Source organism: Coregonus clupeaformis, chromosome 25 (assembly GCF_020615455.1).
Source record: "Coregonus clupeaformis isolate EN_2021a chromosome 25, ASM2061545v1, whole genome shotgun sequence".
Classification (NCBI taxonomy): Eukaryota; Metazoa; Chordata; class Actinopteri; order Salmoniformes; family Salmonidae; genus Coregonus; species Coregonus clupeaformis.
In genome coordinates, this window is record NC_059216.1 from 29678291 (window position 1) to 29700230 (window position 21940).

The 21940-nt window shown below is 43.4% G+C and overlaps 1 protein-coding gene across 1 annotated transcript; it reads left to right on the plus strand.

Moving 5' to 3' along the window:
* Window positions 1–20930, plus strand: scfd1 (sec1 family domain containing 1). Its single transcript, XM_041848051.1, has 24 exons — window positions 1–85; window positions 703–862; window positions 1007–1097; window positions 1327–1449; window positions 1674–1761; window positions 1883–1972; window positions 2404–2459; window positions 2997–3082; window positions 3536–3635; window positions 4420–4559; window positions 4860–4950; window positions 5070–5149; window positions 5268–5349; window positions 14895–14991; window positions 15129–15199; window positions 16752–16831; window positions 16960–17022; window positions 17244–17319; window positions 17691–17744; window positions 19945–19997; window positions 20093–20126; window positions 20322–20387; window positions 20542–20610; window positions 20905–20930. Exons 1-24 carry the CDS (start codon window positions 55–57, stop codon window positions 20926–20928), a joined length of 1905 nt encoding a protein of 634 aa, XP_041703985.1. The 5' UTR covers window positions 1–54; the 3' UTR covers window positions 20929–20930.
* The last annotated feature ends 1010 nt before the right edge of the window (window positions 20931–21940 follow it).

A 21940-nucleotide genomic window follows, 5' to 3' on the forward strand; every position in this document is an offset into this window, starting at 1 on the left:
ACTACACTTGGCTGCCACGTCATCCGTTCCCCCTTCACTGCATAAACAGAAAAGATGGCCGCCTCCGTCCGGGAAAAGCAGGCAGGTCTGTGGTTTCGTTAATAGATTTTTCCTGAAAATAGGCTGTCGAATTGTGGCTTCACATTGTAAAACCGACTATTTTCTCTGACCCTAGCCTGTTGAATAAAATACGAACTTCCACGAAGGCCACCAGCCATCTTCATGAGAAAATCAATGCTAAGCTAACGTATTAGCTACCTAACGAAAACGTTACAATAATATTATAATAAAGTGGCAACAAGTCGGATGGCTAACCTACACTTACCACTACTCATGAATTCACTAGACACTTTGATGTGGTTGTCATGTCAAGGAACAGGAGTGCTACGCAGTGAATGACTGACAGAAAAAGCTAAACTGACTGCTGTATCGTTCATTTGGATGGGTGGCTAACTTGCTAGCTAGCAATCTAGCTATTTCACTCATCTTAACTATTTCACTCATTGAGTGGCAGAAATGGTATGGCAAAGTCCCAGTTCCCCCAGTCCTGTGCCATGTTTAGTGGGGCGAAAGTGGTGACTGTCCGAAGGGTTTGGGGGTGTGGTGGGATGTGCAGCACATATTGCACAAATATTTTATATTTTACATAATCTTAAACATTGGCCAAGCATGACTTTATACAGTATTCTTCTGTGTCCCTAGCTGCCTTGAAGCGCATGCTGAATTTCAACGCTCCTCCGTTGAAAAACACTGCTGCTGAGCCGGTATGGAAGGTGCTGATCTACGACAGGTTTGGCCAGGACATAATCTCCCCCCTACTGGCGGTCAAAGAACTACGGGACATGGGGATCACTTTGCACTTGTGAGTAACTCACAATTTGACATAACTTTTAAAAATCTATTAATCCCCTTCACAAAAGGTAAATGTAGAGAAAACTAAAATCATGATACACCAGACAAAGAATTGAAGAGGCTGGTCTTCAATGTATTTTATAATTCTCTATAGGTTGCTTCATTCAGACAGAGATCCCATCCCGGATGTGCCAGCCATCTATTTTGTTATGCCGACAGAGGAGAACATTGACCGGATATGCCAAGTAAGCATCCCTCACTCAGAATATCAATATTACATCATCAGCTATGATTAAACTCAGGATAGTTCTAGAGATGATAAGAAAAATGTATTGGGCCACTGAGCCTATGCATTTGGTGGCCTTGGCCAGATAAAATTATTTGTTGTCCAAACGTTACATCCCAGACATGTAACATCCTACCAGTCAGTATATTGTTACATTCCATTCCATTGTTTTGTTTTATTTTTCTCAGGATCTTCGTAACCAGCTGTATGAGTCATACTATTTGAACTTCATCTCAGCCATATCCAGAAGTAAACTAGAGGATATTGCCAGTGCAGCTCTCTCAGCCAACGCTGTCACCCAGGTTACCAAGGTGAGTCTACCACATACTAGTTCACCTCCAGGTTGCGTCTCAAATGGTACCCTATTCCCTATATAGTTCACTACTTTTTTTCCTGTAGGGCTCTGGTCAAAAGTAGTGTATTATATATGGGATAGGGTGCCATTTGTGACTCCGTCCTAGTCATTTTCTAAAACTCAACACATTACAGGGTATTGGACAGCCTTGTAATAGTAAGGTATTTTTTGCTTTCGTAGGTGTTCGATCAGTATTTGAATTTCATCACACTCGAAGATGATATGTTCATCCTCTGTAATCAAAATAAAGAGCTCATCTCCTACCATGGTAAGTTAATTGGATTCAGAAACGGGGCTAGATTGCACTTTGCCATTTTCATCAGATCTTATTCTTGATTAGCTGGCATGATTGTATTTGACTTCCTGTTTTCCTATTCCCTTTTGATTAGCAATTAACAAACCGGACATCATGGACACAGAGATGGAGGCCATCATGGATACGATAGTAGACAGCCTCTTCTGCTTCTTTGTCACTCTGGGTGGGTCTTTCAACAAAATATTATTAATGCCACAATACTATTGAGACTGCTCGAGAGAACATTGCTTTGGTATTTCAATACTATAAGATTGTTTCATTTACTCAGGTGGTACCTGGTTGTACCATTTTCTCCCTGCTAGATGGCAGTGTCACTTTTGTTATTACTCACTTGAATCGAAGCAATACCAAGATAATATTTCCTAGAGAGGAAAACTATTTGAAAGTAAAGGCCAAGGGTGTTGTCTGAAAATGTGACTATATGACACATTGAGCAAAGCAAACCCACTGCATGCCTACCTTGCAGGTTGTATACGATTCTCAGTTTTATCCTCATGGGATTCACAGCACATCCTCATATTCTCTATAGACAAGCTCTGCTAAAGTCTTCAATGCCCTCTATTGGCAGCTAACAGGTCTGTTTTGTTTTCTTAGGTGCTGTCCCCATAATCCGCTGTCCAAGAGGGAATGCTGCGGAGATGGTCGCAGTGGTGAGCATCATCCTTCCTCATTTATAACTCTCTGAAGTCTCCTCAGCCGCTGTCAGGGGCCCAGTCTGTCTGTCAGTTTGAATACTCTTTGTATTACGTCTTGGCAGTGCAGACACGGCTGGGAGAGGGAGAGTAGTACCCATCCCCAGTGGGTACAGTGAAAGGAGAAATTAGTAATTTGAGGACGACATCCAAATCCACCCACCTCCAGAATCTCACCGTTTGCAGACAGTATTTGCAGGTAGATTCTTGATGTGGGGAGGAATGTTGATGCAGTCGGTGTTGAAGCTGATCCTCCAAGAGCCTTAATGGGTGGATGCAGTGTTGTTACTCTAGTCAAACAGCACTGCTCTTTGTTCCCTATACTGTATTGCTGTGTTATGGTGGGGGTCTCTCAGTGGAACGCTGCAGGACTGTGTGCTTAGTGGATATCCGGTTAAGAAGATGTAATGACTAAAATGTAAATGTAATGTAAGGCCTCTTACCTAGCTACATAAGAGGCAAAACTATCTAACCCAGTTTCTCTGTTTGTTGCAGAAACTTGACAAGAAGCTGAGGGAGAACCTGCGAGACGCCAGAAACAGCCTGTTCACTGGAGACAACATGGGGGCCGGCCAATTCAGGTGGGTCAGGGTGCAGACTAGTACACTGGGTATGAACCATAAAGAGAGCAGACTAGATGAAGACATTAATATCATGATTCTGTACGGTACCACGGAAGGCCTACTCCATTCTCTAAGACGAACACATAAAATGGCTTCCCACACACACACTGTGCTACACAATGTCTTTGTCTAACTCTGAGGTGGAAATGTGCTATCCTGCTTTTCTCCTCTCCTCTGCTCTCCAGACCCACTGAGTAGTTAGCTTCGCTAAGTGGTGGATGAAGTGAAAACAGTCATGCCTCCTCTGGGAAGCTCTAAGTAGGATCCATTTCAAGTCTTCTTTTGTTTCAGCTTTGGTGGAGCAGAGAGAGAGCCTAGCCAGTGGGGAACTCTGGGTACATTTATCATCCTCTTGTTTTATCTCTCTCTCTCTCTCTCCCTCTGTCTGTTTGTGTCTCTCTTTCTCTTCAGCTTCCAGAGACCCCTATTTGTACTCGCTGACCGCAACCTGGATCTTGCCACCCCCCTCCACCACACATGGACCTACCAGGCCCTCATCCACGATGTGCTGGTAAGACTAACAGGAAGCCAGGGATACAGGGGGAGGGAGAGAGGAGCACATCTGTCTGTCATACTCCCACCACTCTGTTATGATGGACTTAACAGACACATCATACACTTTGACAAAAACTAAGGGCTTACCTATGAGACTTGACTAATTTATGGTGAGTGGTGTTATTGGGTATATGGTGTTTAACGCTCTGTGTACGATGAACTATGAGTATGAACGGCTCGGCTCAGAAGTGTGAATAGGGTATATATATATATATACCCCATGGTGTGTGATTTTTCAAGGTAGAGCTACTGCAATTACTTTGTGTGTAAGATGAAGAAGAGGGTAAATGCTGTGGTATGTGCTCAGTGCAGTGACCTGTGCCAGAGGTCGTAAATATTTGTGAGGAACCATTTTCCAGCATCCCTGCCTTAAAATTATTTCTGGTGTAGAATGTACGAATCTGTCTCCTCTCCCTCCCTTAGTTTTTAGTATTGCGTGTCCTTTGTTTTAACCTCAATATATTTATGATAACGGTTGTTATTTTGAATGTAGTTATTATGATGATGTAAGTAGGTATCAATGTTTATCCCAGAGGTATCTATGGACCAGTCTTTTTTCCGATGATGTGAGCAGAAATATGACCAGACTACACATCCAAAGGATCTCTGCCAGCCGCCAACCACCATCCCAACACTGAAAAACACAATCACTCAGAAATGACTCTATTTGCAGTAGTAGAAATGATTTTGCTGTGTGTGTGTGTGTGTGTGACTAATGTATTTCTGTGTGTGTGTCCTAGGATTTCCACCTGAACAGGGTCAGTATGGACGAGTCTGTGGGGTCAGAAGCCTCCCCTTCCGGAGCCAGACCCAAGAAGAAGAACAAGAAGAGTTATGACCTCACAGCCGCAGACAAATTCTGGCAGAAACACAAGGGCAGGTTAGGAACTCACTTGTGATGATTACTGATTTAGAGGTAGCTTGTGGCCGACGCTTTACAACTAGGTAGCAACAGTATATTCCAAGCTTTGCTTGTTAGAAACTCCATTTCAATTGGCTAAAGTGTGATTAAACTGCTGATTTAGAAGGTAGTCTGCATTTGATGCTTTATAACTCAATAGTAACAGTATATTTCAAACGATTATTAAAGTTATGCTTTATAACTCGGTAGCAACAGTATATTTCAAGCTTTGCTGTAGTGAAGTGATTCTTGGCTGAGGGGTTGTTTTGACTCTTCCAGCCCGTTCCCGGAGGTGGCTGAGTCTGTACAGGAGGAGTTAGACACGTACCGAGCCCAAGAGGACGAGGTGAAACGCCTCAAGAGCATCATGGTAAGAAGGCACACAGGTGGTTTTATAGAGCGGTTCAATTAAGTAGTCTCACTGAAAACAATGGACTTCACTCACACTTGCATATTCCCCACTAAAATAACACTTTTTGTCTTCTCCAGGGGTTGGAGGGTGAGGATGAGGGAGCCATTAGTAGTATTAGTATGTCAGACAACACCGCAAAACTTACCTCAGCTGTCAGGTGAGCATCATTGTAGAATATACAGTATTTATCTGTATTATTATTTATTTATTCATTGCTGCGCCATTATTGACAGTGCTTAGTCTGTACCAAAACTGTTCTGTGTTTCCTCTACTAGCTCCCTACCAGAGCTTCTGGAGAAGAAGAGGCTGATTGACCTCCACACTAACGTAGCCACCGCCGTTCTGGATCACATTAAGGTCAGTATTAAACCCGGTCATGGCCAGACAGTGTGTTTTCTATGTCTAGATAGAGGGTGTTCTCTCTATGTTCTCTCTATGTCCACGGTGCACTGCATCCAATTAACATTTTTTTTTCAGATATTAAACATGTATGGAAGACTGTTTTGCTGTGCAATTTCAGTGTGAGCTCTAACATCTCAGAGCACTTTCTAACATCTTAGAGCACTCACTATAAAGCCGTGTTACTAAATCTGCCAGTAAAGGGCTGCTGAAACATCCTCTTGACTTGGACTAGGTTAAGTGTACCTACTGTTTAAGCCCACATACACATTAAGCCCACTTCCTTTTTTGGATTAAATCTAATGTTTCAACCAGTTCATATGGTGGTTTTTATTCTAAGCCAATTAGATGTTTTCTTATTAAGTTATTGACAGTTATGTGTAAGTTCCTACTAGTGGCCAATTTCAAAGCTGCAAAAAAACGTTGGTGTGGAGGCGACTCAGATAAACACATTTTCAGATATTTTTAGTACCTCAGATAAGTGATCATACTTAATGTAAAATTGAGAGATTAACGTGTTGATATATGCACATGATAGCATCCTACATGGGTATTAATGACTATTTCTTGCCTATTGAAAATATGGATTTGTCATGCTAGCAGTCGTACCACATGTCACAGTCAATACAGTAGCAACATAGCTTGGTGAACCACAACAATATAATAGATCTCAAGCACTCACAGCTCATATTTTTTTATGCATTTTGTCTTATTTGACTGTTAAATGAACCTTGCATTTTTATACATAGATGCCTTTTTTGTAAATTGGACATTTATCTGAAAGGGTACAGTAGCACAAAACACCCCCTCTATACAGAATGTAAAGAAATATTGATCAATACTAACTTTGCATAATATTGTAGTATATAGTGTATATTTATACCCCAGACCATTGGTTTCCAAATATTTTGTGAGTAAAACTCAGCTATTTTGTATTTTTCACCGTAAATTATTGCTGTTCCAATTAAGCCCAGGATGATCCTATTAAGCCCAGTTTGTATTGAAACGTGGGGATTGTGTGTTGATATCCCTAATATTCAATCAACCTGAGCATAAATAGTTTTTTCTTCAGATTTAAGTTGATAAAATACTCAAACTACAGTTATAAATATTATGCATCTATCCATGGTTCCTTTACCAAAATGTAAAACAATTAAGAACAATGAAAAGCCTCTGTACTCCGTCTAAGACGTTTGGAGTGGACAGGTAGTCGTTGATGCAGAGAGAGAAGAATATGATCAGGGTTGAAGGATATCAGGGATAGAAGACCTACAGTTGAAGTCGGAAGTTTATACATCTTAGCCAAATACATTTAAACTCAGTTTTTCACAATTCCTGACATTTAATCCTAGTAAAAATTCCCTGTCTTAGGTCAGTTAGGATCACCACTTTATTTTAAGAATGTGAAATGTCAGAATAATAGTAGAGAGAATGATTTAGTTCAGCTTTTATTTCTTTCATCACATTCCCAGTGGGTCAGAAGTTTACATACACTCAATTAGTATTTGGTATTAAATTGTTTAACTTGGGTCAAACGTTTCGGGTAGCCTTCCACAAGCTTCCCACAATACGTTTGGTGAATTTTGACCCATTACTCCTGACAGAGCTGGTGTAACTGAGTCAGGTTTGTAGGCCTCCTTGCTCGCACATGCTTTTTCAGTTCTGCCCACACATTTTCTATAGGATTTGAGGTCAGGGCTTTGTGATGGCCACTCCAATACCTTGACTTTGTTGTCCTTAAGCCATTTTGCCACAACTTTGGAAGTATGCTTGGGGTCATTGTTCATTTGGAAGACCCATTTGCGACCAAGCTTTAACTTCCTGACTGATGTCTTGAGATGTTGCTTCAATATATCCAAGATGGCGTAGCAGTGCGGTCGTGTTTTTTTCGGTGTCCTTGTGTAAATAGCCAGGTATTTTTTTGTGTGTGTCTATTTTGTATATATTTTCTCAATTTTTACTTTTCATTCTTTAACTAAATATACTTTCCTGCAACCTGCCTCACCCAACGTGGAAAGGATTCTATTATTTCTTTATAACTTTTATCAAGAACCTTAAGCTGAAACTAGTCTAGCTGCAACCGAATGGCTACTTGCTATTAGCCACCGTTAGCGTCTTCACCATTGTCCATGGCCTGCACTACCCACCAGCCAGCTCTAGCTCTAGCCTGGACAATTTGTCGGCCAGTCTGCACAGCGTGCTATCGACCCAGACCATATCGGATTTTCTGCCGGAATCACTGGACCCTAGCGCCGGATCATCGCAACCAGCTAGCTGCAACCAAATGGCTGTTGTCGTTGGCTAATTACCATTGCCCCTTACCAAGCACCAGTTAGCCTTGAGCTAGCCTCGAGCCAGGCCCATCTCCCGGCTATCTACCTCTCTGTCAACCGGACGGGACCTCCTAGTGTTGACACGGAGCCCCGCCGATCCAACACGACTGGTTTGCCGACGAAATCGTCTGATGTGGTTTCAACAGGCTTCCCGTTACGACGTCGACCACGAAGATCCATCTGCTAGCCCCGTCCCGCTATCACACGCAAGCCTGGCCTCTTGCTCGCCAGTGCTGTAGCAGCCCCCGAACTACCTCCGAACTCTCCTATTGCTGTTCACCGGACCTTATGATAACTCAGCTATACAGCTGATGCCTGCTAGACTGTTCCTTTATATGGTACCGCATCCTGTTTATGTTTAGCCTCAGCCCAAACTTTGTTGCCATTACCAGCTGTTATCTTAGCTCTCTCGAATAACACCTGTGATTGCTTTATGCCTCTCTCCCATTGCAATATGCCTTGCTTATTGCGGTTTCGGTTATTTCTTATTGTACTATTTCACTGTAGAGCCCCCAGCCCAGCTCAGCCTGCCTTAGACAGCTCCTTTGTCCCACCCCCCATACACGCAGAGACCGACTCAATCGGTGCCTCCAGTGATGCTATCTCTTTCATCGTTACCCAACACTTAGGTTTACCTCCACTGTACTCATATCCTTCCATAGCCTTGTCTGTACATAATGCCCTGAATCTATTCTACAACGCCCGGAAATCTGCCCCCTTTTTTCTCTGTACCCAACGCACTAGAATACCAGTTCTTAAAGCCTTTAGCCGTATCCTTATTCTACTCCTCCTCTGTTCCTCTGGTGATGTAGAGGTTAACCCCTGTAGCCCCCAGTATCACTCCTACTCTCCAGGCGTTATCATTTGTTGACTTCTGTAACCGTAAAAGCCTTGGTTGCTTGCATGTTAACATCCGAAGCCTCCTCCCTAAGTTTGAGTTATTCACTGCGTTAGCACACTCCGCCAACCCTGATGTTCCAGCAGTGTCTGAATCCTGGCTTAGGAAGGCCACCAAAAATTCAGAAATGTCCATCCCCAACTACAACATTTTCCGTCTCGATAGAACTGCCAAAGGGTGTGGGGTTGCAATCTACTGTAGAGAGCCTGCAGAGCTCTATCATACTATCCAGGTCTGTGCCCAAACAGTTTGAGCTTCTACTTCTAAAAATCCACCTTTCCAGAAATAAGTCTCTCACTGTTGCCGCTTGCTACATACCCCCCTCAGCCCCGAGCTGTGCCCTGGACACCATATGTGAACTGATCGCCCCCCCATCTATCCTCAGAGTTCGTACTGCTTGGTGACCTAAACTGGGATATGCTTAACACCCCAGCCAACCTACAATCTAAACTAGATACCCTCAATCTCACACAAATTATCAACGAACCTACCAGGTACAACCCAAAATCTGTAAACATGGGCACCCTCATAGATATCATCCTGACAAATTTACCCTTTAAATACACCTCCGCTGTCTTCAACCAGGATCTCAGCGATCACTGCCTTATTGCCTGCGTCCGTAATGGGTACGCGGTCAAACGACCACCCCTCATCACTGTCAAACGCTCCCTAAAACACTTTAGCGAGCAGGCCTTTCTAATTGACCTGGCCCGGGTATCCTGACCTCATTCCATCAGTAGAGGATGCCTGGTTCTTTAAAAGTGCTTTCATCTCAATCTTAAATAAGCATGCCCCATTAAGAAAATTCAGAACTAAGAACAGATATAGGCCCTGGTTCTCCTCAGACTTGACTGCCCTTGACCAGCACAAAAACATCCTGTGGCGTACTGCATTAGCATCGAACAGCCCCTGCGATATGCAACTTTTCAGGGAAGTCAGGAACCAATATACACAATCAGTTAGGAAAGCAAAGGTTTTTCAAACAGAAATGTGCATCCTGTAGCACTAACTCCAAAAGGTTTTGGGACACTGTAAAGTCCATGGAGAATAAGAGCGCCTCCTCCCACCTGCCCACTGCACTGAGGCTAGGAAACACTGTCACCACCGATAAATCTACAATAATCGAGAATTTCAACAAGCAGCTACAGCTGGCCATGCTTTCCACCTGGCTACCGCTACCCCTTCTCCGCTATGCAATCCGGTTTCCGAGCTGGTCATGGGTGCACCTCAGCCACGATATTATAACCGCGATCGATAAAAGACAGTACTGCGCAGCCGTCTTCATCGACCTGGCCAAGGCTTTCGAATCTGTCAACCACTGCATTCTTATTGGCAGACTAAATAGCCTTGGTCTCTCGGATGACTGCCTCGCCTGGTTCACCAACTACTTCTCAGATAGAGTTCAATGTGTAAAATCTGAGGGCCTGTGGTCTGGACCTCTGGCAGTCTCTATGGGGGTGCCACAGGGTTCAATTCTCGGGCCGACTCTATTCTCTGTGTATATCAATATTGTTGCTCTTGCTGCTGGTGACGCTCGGATCCACCTTTATGCGGACGACACCATTTTGTATACATCTGGCCCTTCATTGGACACTGTGTTAACAAACCTCCCAACGAGCTTCAACGCCATACAACACTCCTTCCGTAGCCTCCAACTGCTCTTAAACACTAGTAAAACTAAATGCATGCTCTTCAATCGAACGCTGCTTGCACCCGCCCACCCGACTAGAATCACTACTCTCGGTGGGTCTGACCTAGAGTGTGTGGACAACTACGGGTGCCTACAGTGAGGGAAAAAAGTATTTGATCCCCTGCTGATTTTAAACGTTTGCCCACTGACAAAGACATGATCAGTCTATAATTTTAATGGTAGGTTTATTTGAACAGTGAGAGACAGAATAACAACAACAAAATCCAGAAAAACACATGTCAAAAATGTTATAAATTGATTTGCATTTTAATGAGGGAAATAAGTATTTGACCCCTCTGCAAAACATGACTTAGTACTTGGTGGCAAAACCCTTGTTGGCAATCACAGAGGTCAGACGTTTCTTGTAGTTGGCCACCAGGTTTGCACACACCTCAGGAGGGATTTTGTCCCACTCCTCTTTGCAGATCTTCTCCAAGTCATTAAGGTTTCGAGGCTGACATTTGGCAACTCGAACCTTCAGCTCCCTCCACAGATTTTCTATGGGATTAAGGTCTGGAGACTGGCTAGGCCACTCCAGGACCTTAATGTGCTTCTTCTTGAGCCACTCCTTTGTTGCCTTGGCTGTGTGTTTTGGGACATTGTCATGCTGGAATACCCATCCACGACCCATTTTCAATGCCCTGGCTGAGGGAAGGAGGTTCTCACCCAAGATTTGACAGTACATGGCCCCGTCAAATCGTCCCTTTGATGCGGTGAAGTTGTCTTGTCCCCTTAGCAGAAAAACACCCCCAAAGCATAATGTTTCCACCTCCATGTTTGACGGTGGGGATGGTGTTCTTGGGGTCATAGGCAGCATTTCTCCTCCTCCAAACATGGCGAGTTGAGTTGATGCCAAAGAGCTAGATTTTTGTCTCATCTGACCACAACACTTTCACCCAGTTCTCCTCTGAATCATTCAGATGTTCATTGGCAAACTTCAGACGGCCCTGTATATGTGCTTTCTTGAGCAGGGGGACCTTGCGGGCGCTGCAGGATTTCAGTCCTTCACGGCGTAGTGTGTTACCAATTGTTTTCTTGGTGACTATGGTCCCAGCTGCCTTGAGATCATTGACAAGATCCTCCCGTGTAGTTCTGGGCTGATTCCTCACTGTTCTCATGATCATTGCAACTCCACGAGGTGACATCTTGCATGGAGCCCCAGGCCGAGTGAGATTGACAGTTATTTTGTGTTTCTTCCATTTGCGAATAATCGCACCAACTGTTGTCACCTTCTCACCAAGCTGCTTGGCGATGGTCTTGTAGCCCATTCCAGCCTTGTGTAGGTCTACAATCTTGTCCCTGACATCCTTGGAGAGCTCTTTGGTCTTGGCCATGGTGGATAGTTTGGAATCTGATTGATTGATTGCTTCTGTGGACAGGTGTCTTTTATACAGGTAAAAAAACTGAGATTAGGAGCACTCCCTTTAAGAGTGTGCTCCTAATCTCAGCTCGTTACCTGTATAAAAGAAACCTGGGAGCCAGAAATCTTTCTGATTGAGAGGGGGTCAAATACTTATTTCCCTCATTAAAATGCAAATCAATTTATAACATTTTTGACATGCGTTTTTCTGGATTTTTGTTGTTGTTATTCTGTCTCTCACTGTTCAAATAAACCTACCATTAAAATTATAGACTGATCATTTCTTTGTCAGTGGGCAAATGTACAAAATCAGCAGGGGCTCAAATACTTTTTTCCCTCACTGTAGGTGTCTGGTTGGACTGTAAACTCTCCTTCCAGACTCACATTAAGTATCTCCAATCAAAAGTTAGATCTAGAATCGGCATCCTATTTCGCAACAAAGCCTCCTTCACTCATGCTGCCAAACATGCCCTCGTAAAACTGACTATCCTACCGATCCTTGACTTTGGCGATGTCATTTACAAAATAGCCTCCAACACTCAACTCAGCAAATTGGATGTAGTCTATCACAGTGCCATCCATATACTACCCACCATTGTGACCTGTACGCTCTTGTTGGCTGGCCCTCACTACATATTCGGCGCCAAACCCACTGGCTCCAGGTCATCTATAAATCACTGCTAGGCAAATCCCGGTCTTATCTTAGCTCACTGGTCACCATAGCAACACCCACCCGTAGTCTGCGCTCCAGCAGGTATATCTCACTGGTCATCCCCAAAGCCAACACCTCATTTGGCCGCCATTCCTTCCAGTTCTCTGCTGCCAATGACTGGAACGAAATGCAAAAATCTCTGAAGCTGGAGACTTATCTCCCTCACTAACTTTAAGCGTCAGTTGTCAGAGCAGCTTACCGATCACTGCACCTGTACACAGCCCATCTGTAATTACCTCATCCCCTTATTGTTATTTATTTTTCTAATTTGCACCCCAGTATCTCTATTTGCACATCATCTTTTGCACATCTATCATTCCAGTGTTAATACGAAATTGTAACCATATTGGACTATGGCCTATTTATTGCCTTACCTCCATAATTTACTACATTCACACACACTGTGTATATATTTTCTGTTGTATTTTTGACTTTATGTTTTGTTTACCCCATATGTAACTCATATGTAACTCTGTTGTTGTTTTTATCGCACTGCTTTGCTTTATCTTGACTAGGTCGCAGTTGTAAATGAGAACTTGTTCTCAACTGGCTTACCTGGTTAAATAAAGGTTAAATAAAATAAAGAAGAATATCCACATCATTTTCCTTCCTCATGATGCCATCTATTTTGTGAAGTGCACCAGTCCCTCCTGCAGCAAAGCACCCCCACAGCATGATGCTGCCACCCCAGTGTTTCACGGTTGGGATGGTGTTCTTCGGCTTGCAAGTCATCCCCTTTTTCCTCCAAACATAACGATGGTCATTATGGCCAAACAGTTCTATTTTTGTTTCATCAGACCAGAGGACATTTCTCCAAAAAGTACGATCTTTGTCCCCATGTTCAGTTGCAAACCGTAGTCTGTCTTTTTTATGGCGGTTTTGGAGCAGTGGCTTCTTCCTTGCTGAGCGGCCTTTCAGGTTATGTCGATATAGAACTAGTTTTACTGTGGAAATAGATACTTTTGTACCTGTTTCCTCCAGCATCTTCACAAGGTCCTTTGCTGTTGTTCTGGGATTGATTTGCACTTTTCGCACCAAAGTACGTTCATCTCTAGGAGACAGAACGCGTCTCCTTCCTGAGCGGTATGACGGCTGCGTAGTCCCATGGTGTTTATACCTGCGTACTATTGTTTGTACAGATGAACGTGGTACCTTCAGGTGTTTGGAAATTGCTCCCAAGGTTGAAACAGAGTTGTGGTCTACAATTTTTTTTCTGAGGTCTTGGCTGATTTCTTTTGATTTTCCCATGATGTCAAGCAAAGAGGCACTGAGTTTGAAGGTAGGCCTTGAAATACATCCACAGGTACACCTCCAAATGACTCAAATGATGTCAATTAGCCTATCAGAAGCTTCTAAAGCCATGACATAATTTTCTGGAATTTTCCAAGTTGTTTAAAGGCACAGTCAACTTAGTGTATGTGAACTTCTGACCCACTGGAATTGTGATACAGGGAATTATAAGTGAAATAATCTGTCTGTAAACAATTGTTGGAAAAATTACTTGTGTCATGCTCAAAGTAGATGTCCTAACCGACTTGCCAAAACTATAGTTTGTTAACAAGAAATGTGTGTAGTGGTTGAAAAACAAGTTTTAATTACTCCAACCTAAGTGTGTGTAAACTTCCGACTTCAACTGTACAAGTGGTGGATAAAAATGAGGGACAAGAAGATGACTATTGGACGACTAATAATGCAGTTAGGACCGGGACATTGTCATATTGTTGTCCCTCATTCATCCAGGTCTTTCTATTTTTTGGGTTCACCACATGTACCTTTTGTAATACAACAGTAGAGGGAGATTTGAAACTGTCTTCAGACCGGCTTTAGGAAGACAAGTTGAACGAATAAACAAGAATAGGAGTACAGCAACTGTGAACCAGCTTTCAGCTAATTCATTTAACGTTGTTTGTGGTATGGTCTTTGTGCTTTGCGTCTTATCCACAGAGGGCCGGTGCGGGTGCAAGTTTTTGTTCTAACCAAGCAGTAACACACCTAATCAACTAATCAAGTCTATGATTAGTTGATCAATTGAATCAGGTTTGTACTGGTTGGCAAGAACAAAAACCTGGGCCGAAATTGATCTCTGCGGATACGATTGGAAACCCCCTGTTATCAATGCTATTTCCATGATGAATAGTAATGATCAATTGATTTGAATAACTTTAGGGGAGATTGTTATAATTCAAGCTTACATAAGAAATGTCAGTTTCTAAGTTTTCAACCTTTAGAAATGAATTGAAATTGATTATTTAAGAGGTGGGCTTATTTGGAACACCCATGGGCTTAAAGGGTACATTCGGTACCTATTAAGCCAAGTCTGCACTTTTCAAATTTTTTATCAAATATTTTTCTCACATAAAAAAAAATGGTGTCATAAAACTTCACATGAGAGATTAATCTTTAATTTGATCATTTTAACGAAAATTAGAAATATCTCAACTTAGATTTTGGTGGGCACTTACTTATAGGTACACTTACCCTAATGTGTAACTTCTGTGACCCATCCACAGAGCCGTAAACTGGACGTGTACTTTGAGTATGAGGAGAAGCTGATGAGCAAATCCACCCTGGATAAGTCTTTACTGGACATCATCAGTGACCCTGACGGTAGATGTGCCACTGTGCTTATCTATAACAGAAATCATACATGTGCTATCTCGTGTACTTTGTCAAGGGTCGGAAATACCTGAGATGCCTGTTGATGTAAAGTTTGTTAAACAACAATGTTTTTGTCTTTGTAACAGCGGGAACACCAGAGGACAAGATGAGACTGTTTCTGATTTTCTACATCACAGCCCTGCAGGCCCCTTCAGAGGTGAGGCCTGGCCCCCTCTTAACCCTTACCCTTACCCCTTCTAACCTAACCCTATCAAACACATGTATACTAGACTAAACCCTAACCCTGTCCCTATCAAAAACATACTAGACTCAAATCACACATTCTGTCACCATCAAACACCTGCCAAACCAGCCTCAATCACAGGTCAGAGAGGACCCACAATATACAGGCCCCTTTGTTAGGGAACTCTGTTGATTTGCCTGATTCACTGCAGTCATGTGCAGTATCATGTCTAATGGAACCCAAAAACGGCACAATACCAACCTCAATGGAGACACTTTGTGGCTTTACTGGATGTGGTAGTCTTAGTAACAGCACAATACACAATATGAAAAACCTTGGCCCTGGCTTGGATTTCATTGTTTAGAACACCAAACATCAATTCTTTTTTCATTTGATATTGAAACCAGCTTTTCTTGACAACATTCAAAAGCTTTATTGTTCAATATGACATGTTAGAGCAGATTCCAGGAACATTGATACCATTTGAAGCCGAGGCCAAATGTCATTACTCCAGAAGTCCAATAATGCTAGCTTGTTCTGAGCATCTCAAGGCCCTCTGTATAGGAGGACACCCGGCTCTCCACTATGACTGTGGGTTCTACGTCCCGTCTGTTTTCTTCAGTGAGGTGGCGCAGCTCAGGGACTAGCCTCTTACGGACCCTGCTAAGACTTGGACGACCCTAATACTGGCTCTGCTTCAAGCCCTGTCATCACCACCTCAGTAACCACAGTTCACCACAGAGGAGTGAAGTCAAGTCCCTCCAGCCGCCAGCTCCAAAGCTCTGGGAGGATGCCAGGGCCCGTATTCACAAAGTCTTGAGTAGGAGTGCTCATCTAGGATCAGTTCCCTGCTCGTCCACATAATCATATTCATTATCGTCCAAAAGACTAAACTGATCCTAGATCAGCACTCCTACTCTGAGGAGCATTAATATGGGCCCAGATTTCTGGCTGCGGCTGCAGGCTGGGATCAGCGTTAGGATCAGGCTGTCCTGGAGCATCATGTTGATCAATGGTCTTCCTAATAGCCCTTCTCCTCTGAGACGCCGTTCTATTTTTCCCGGCCTGACAGCTGAAGTCAAGCAGGAAATCTTTTTCCACCGCCAACGTCTTGTGGTATTCCTCCTTTCATCTCCGTCCCCCCCTGAACCTGAACCTGAACCCGTCCAGGGCAGATTATTACCATGGGATTACCCTCTCCTCCTCTCCTCTCTGGTCTGTTCTCCAGTCGGTCCAGCCTGTACATTTTAAGGTTATTTGTTTTCCCTGGATGATGTGGTGTAACCTCAGTTTAGTTACATAAAAAAGTGCTTGTCTCGGCCATCATAATGTACTGATGATACCACCACTTAGCCTCTCACTCTGTTTTAGGATGACGAGGTTTATATTTCTTCAAGCATTTTTAAGTCCCTGTTCGATAAATGCCCTACTAAACCTTGAATGCCTGCTCAATCACTTGTATGTTTTAGCTTGGTGAAAACAGCCATACTGTTATCTTACTGGGGGTTTTCTGTGTCTGTTTCAGACTGATCTGGACCAATACAAGAAGGCTCTGCTAGAAACTGGCTGTGACTTGTCCTCTCTCAACTACATCAAGCAGTGGAAGTAAGACGTTACAAACAAGCAGGCGTTTTCATCATATAATGTTTCATACATGCAGAACCAAACAGATAATAAAACACATTGTTTTGGGTTCTTGCAAGAAGCTTATTATGAAAATGTGTTTTTGCCAGGGCTTTCACAAAGATTGCTGCCACGCCATCTAACTATGGGAACAGCGGTGTGAAACCTATGGGGTAAGAGAGAGTGAGCGCTCTCTGTGTGCATCCCAAATGGCCCCATATTCCCTACACGGTGCACTACTTTTGACCAGGGTAGTGTACTATGTAGGGAATAGGGTGCCATTTGGGACGCTGCAGCAGAGTTTCCCTTGTTTCAGACCTCATGTATCCTAGTCCCATAGACCTAACCCCCCGTGCTGACCCTGTCGTCCTCCTCCTGTCTCTCCATCCCACAGCCTCTTCTCTAGAGTGATGAACTCTGGCTCCCAGTTTGTCATGGAGGGGGTGAAACACCTGGTGCTTAAACAGCATGTGAGTAGCTTTACACACACACACAGACAGAAATATACACACACACACACACACACACACACAAAATTATGCACAGAAACACACACATACACACATACAGAATGAGTAGGGTGATACTGAATATCTCCTAAACCTGCTCCCCCTGCTGCCTCCTCCTGAGACTGTTAATGGACAGAGGAGAGGAGCGGTCTCATCATGATACTGTCTGTATGTGTGTTTTTAAAATGTCCAGATGTCCCTTGGCTTTGATGGGAAGGTTTTGCCTGGAGACATGTATGATAATATCTCACGCAGCTGCTTGTTGGAGTCAGTCTGTAGTGAATAATTATCTGGTGAGAAAGAACAGAGTTTTTAAAGTGTTTTTCTTTCAGAACCTGCCAGTCACGCGTATCCTGGACAACCTGATGGAGATGAAGTCCAATCCGGTGAGTCTCCTCTTCTCTTCCCTCCTCTCTTCTCTCCTCCCCCTCTACTGTGGACATTCCTCTATGATTCTGCTTTGTTGCACCATCACATTCAGGAGGGACGCATGCTGATGAATACAGTAGCAACAAGATGGACGACCTGATGGGAGTCTCATGTCTGCAGTCAGAGACTTCTCCAATCATGCCCTGTCCTGTTCAGATCACTTCTGAATATGTGGGGGGAAAACTAGTCATCACAAATTGTGAAGACTGACTAGATTTTTTAATAAAGGCAGCAACTGTAGCTAAGCTACTTTGTAAAATGTCAAATAGCTGTCTGTACCTGTCGATGACCTCGCAGTGTAATAGTGTTTAAGTCAAGTAAGTCAGTCGTGTGCGTAACAATTGTAGAAATGCCAGGAGGCTTCTGCTACAACAGACATAGGGGTATGCGTCCCAAATGGCACCCTATTCCCTATATAGTGCACTACTTTTGACCAGAGCTGATTGGGCCCTGGTCAAAAATCGTGCACTATTTAGGGAAAAGGGTGCCATTTGGGAAGCAGCCCAGTGATTAAAAACAGCTCTGTGAGGGTGGCCTGGCCTGCTCTGAGGGCTCCATGGTGGTGAGAAACCCTAGCCGCTAGCTGGCTGCAGGGCATTAATGTGTGCTGCCTGCCAGGCTGCAATAGAGCACATGGGCAGCACTGTGGACTCTCATACCTCTCTCTGGGATGGCAGGCACACAGTGAACAGGGAGATTAGGTTACAGCTAACCCAGAAGCTCTCTCTACACTCTCATCTCTCTCAGCTCCTTACCAGCTTACCCTAAAGCAGAGGGAAGGTCCACTTCATTGAAAACCATTCACAAGCCATCCTCTGTGTACTCAACACTACACTTGTTAGTGTAGGCCACCCCTCTGTGGTCTTTGTCTAATGTTCCCTGGATCAGCTGCTACAGCTATAGAGGTGTTACATCAACTTAGTCCCTTTGTGATTACCATCTCTCACAGCTCCATAGACATTTGAAGAAAGATAATATGAACAAACGCTTTTCAATTTCCATTAGCTCAGTTCCATCTTGTGTGAGTGTCCCAGGTGGCACCCTATTCCCTTCAATGTGCCCACAGGGCTCTGGTTAAAAGTAGTGCGCTTTTATAGGGAATAGGGTGCCATTTGGGACTCATCCTGTGTCTCTACAGCCAGGAGGGAGCAGGGATTACGGGATCCTGTTACTGGCTTTAGATGCCCCCCAACCCCTATCCCCACCTCTCCAAACACTGAATTGGACATAACAATATTATCATTTTCTCAGCTACTGGAATTACAGGGCACTGTACAAAGCGCTTCTTGTTCGGTGAGCCGAGAGGGAGAGGGGCACATCAGTCCAAATTCAACAGCCTCCATCCTCCTCTCCCTACCCCTGTCCCGCATCCGATGGCCCTCTTGGACAGGTGTAATCTATCGGTGGTTCTTCTGTGTGAACACAATGCCATTCCTCTCCCAGGCAGGTTTAGCAGTGTGTTCAGGTTTGATATCAGAAGCCCTCTGCTGAACTGCCGCTCCACTGTGGGAGGAAAGACGATAGCACAAAACTCTGGAGCGTCTAGTCAGTTCAGAGAGCAAAGGGAGCTCCTCTTTCACCAGCCTGACTGCAAAGTATTTTCTCTTCTGGTGAAGAATGTGAGTGGGCCACGGCTCTGCCAAATAGAGGTAGATGCGTTCGGTCCATTGGGAAGAGAGGAGATAGACTAGGGCTGCATCCCAAATGGCACCCTATTTAGTGCACTACTTTTGACCAGGGCCAATAGAGCTTTGGTCAAAAGTAGTACACTATAAGGAATAGGATGCCATTTGGAACGCAGCCTATACTAAAGACTTGGCTCTGGGTTTAAGGAGGACGTATGAGGGGGAGGAAACTCCACTGACCCTATTTAAGACCAGTTCTGGTAAATGGGACGTTTCTGTTGAAAGCAGGCAGGTGTTGTCTGAATCTGAGTTCAGCCTGAACTGATCGTACTTGAGTCAATTTGTTGAATTTGTTTCACAGGACCCATGCTTATACAGGAGTCATATTTAATAAGAGGAATTGGGTGACCTTGAGCAATGGGGGGGGGGGGTTTGGGTATTTCTAGAATTGTCATAAAATGGGCTCTCTCTTGTTGTTCATGTGATGTATAAGTTTGTTGGTGTACTGATTTTATGTTTTTATGATCTGCAGGAGACTGATGACTACAGATACTTTGATCCCAAGATGCTGCGCGGCAGTGAGAGGTAAGACTCCAAGAGCTCCAAGGATAGCAGTTAGTTAAGGCCTCTAAATAGTAACATGCATTTTCTGTGTCTAAACACTCCTGTTCTCCCAACAGCTCAACCCCAAGGAACAAGAACCCATTTCAAGAGGTGAGTCCTGCCATGGTCAGCAGACAGACAGAGACACACACAAACAGGGCCTCCACTAAATCCAGTAACTGCTGTGTGTTGTCCTGGAGCCTAGTTTGGCCTGACTGTGTGACGGGGGGAGCACTAATCTGTGTGTATAATGTACATGAACCTAGCAGCCTGAACCTGTCAGTGAGATCTCTCCTTCTGTTTCAGGCTATCGTCTTTGTGGTCGGAGGAGGAAACTACATAGAATATCAAAACCTGGTGGACTACACAAAGGTAAACTATCACTCAAAATTGTGTTAGTTTTTAGTTTTATTAAAACGTCTACATGTAACATTGTGACAAAAGTTTTTATTGTATTTTGTGAAACATCTTCATATTTTCAGTTGAGTTTTTATTGAACAATGTGTATTTTGTGGCATCCTTTTAGGCAAAGCCAGGGAAGAGGGTGCTGTACGGATGCAGTGAGCTCTTCAATGCAGGACAGTTCATCAAACAGGTAGGAGGACCACCAGCCTTTGTCTGTGTCCCAAATGGCTCCCTATTACCCATATAGTGCACTACTACCCTATGGGCCCTGGTCAAAAGTAGTGCACTGAATAGGGAAAAGGCTGCCATTTGGGACGCAGACTTTTTGTTGAGTAATATCAATCATTTAAGCCCTAAACATAATATGGAATGATGACACCCATATTGTGGGTTTGTGTTAAATCACCTACACTTCTCAGTTGATCTTAGATTTATTTTAGTGAGATTTTGTTTTGATTGTTTCTCCTTGTTTATATCTCCACAGCTATCTTCACTCGGCCAAAAGTAAAAGCAAGAAAACATATGAACATTTTATTTTCTTGGATTCCATTTCTCCTAAATACTTACAACTGCAATCAAGACCTCTCTAATCGTTGATCATCGTTTCAAGTTCCTCTAGATCCTGACTCTCTCTCTGATATTCCATGTATTTTATAATGTGTACTATACTTACATTGTTTGTTTAAAGGCCCAGTGAAGTCAAAAACATGATTTTCCTGTGTTTTATATTTCCACACTATGAGGTTGGGAAAAATATTGTGAAAATTATGATAATGCCCTTTTAGTATAAGAGCTGTTTGAAAAGACCGCCTGAAATCTTTGCCTGTTTTGGTGGGATGGAGTTTGCCTGCCTGGTGACATCACCAGGTGGTAAATTAGTTAATTGACCAATACAAAAGAGTTCCAAACCTCTCTGCCAATAACAGATCATTTTCAGACCATTCCCAGACAGTCCTAGCAAAATTCTTGCTTGAGAAATTGTTCTTGCTAAGAAGCTATTTTTGTTACTTTTTGACTATTTTTAATTGAAAACAATCCCAGTAAGGTACTTAATTGTTACCCAGAAATGATTTGATATTGATATAAAAACAGCTGCATTGGGCCTTTAACTAATTTGCTTTGCACTCTCAACAAATAAAGTTTTAACAGTCTAACTCAACACTGTCTTGCTGTGTAGTGTATCTAGTGTATCTACCAGGGTTATCCAACGTGTTTAATCTTATTCAAGATCAGGACAGGGTGTTTTAGCAGAGACTTCCTCTTGCACCAAACAAGGATACAAATAAATAATATTTACAGTCTACAAATAGCCCTGTTTGTCTGTTATCCGTTCCCCTTAGGCGATTTGGAGCTGAGCTCGTATGAGCCAAGAAGCCAGTGTCAGTTTAGTTGCTGATCTAGAGTTGTATCATGGAGAACTCACCACTATTATACAAGGTGCTGCTGTTTCTTTTCTATATTGCCCCACACCATAGACTAAGACCACTACCTTGACCAGCTTTAGGTGTCACCAATCAGAG

Excerpts from the sequence above, each read along its gene's own strand:
- scfd1 (XM_041848051.1), top strand. The coding sequence starts at position 55 with ATGGCCGCCTCCGTCCGGGAAAAGCAGGCAG. Across the intron at positions 1,098-1,326 it reads ACATTGACCGGATATGCCAA|GATCTTCGTAACCAGCTGTA; the intron begins GTAAGCATCCCT and ends TATTTTTCTCAG. Across the intron at positions 17,320-17,690 it reads ACCTGGTGCTTAAACAGCAT|AACCTGCCAGTCACGCGTAT; the intron begins GTGAGTAGCTTT and ends TTTTTCTTTCAG.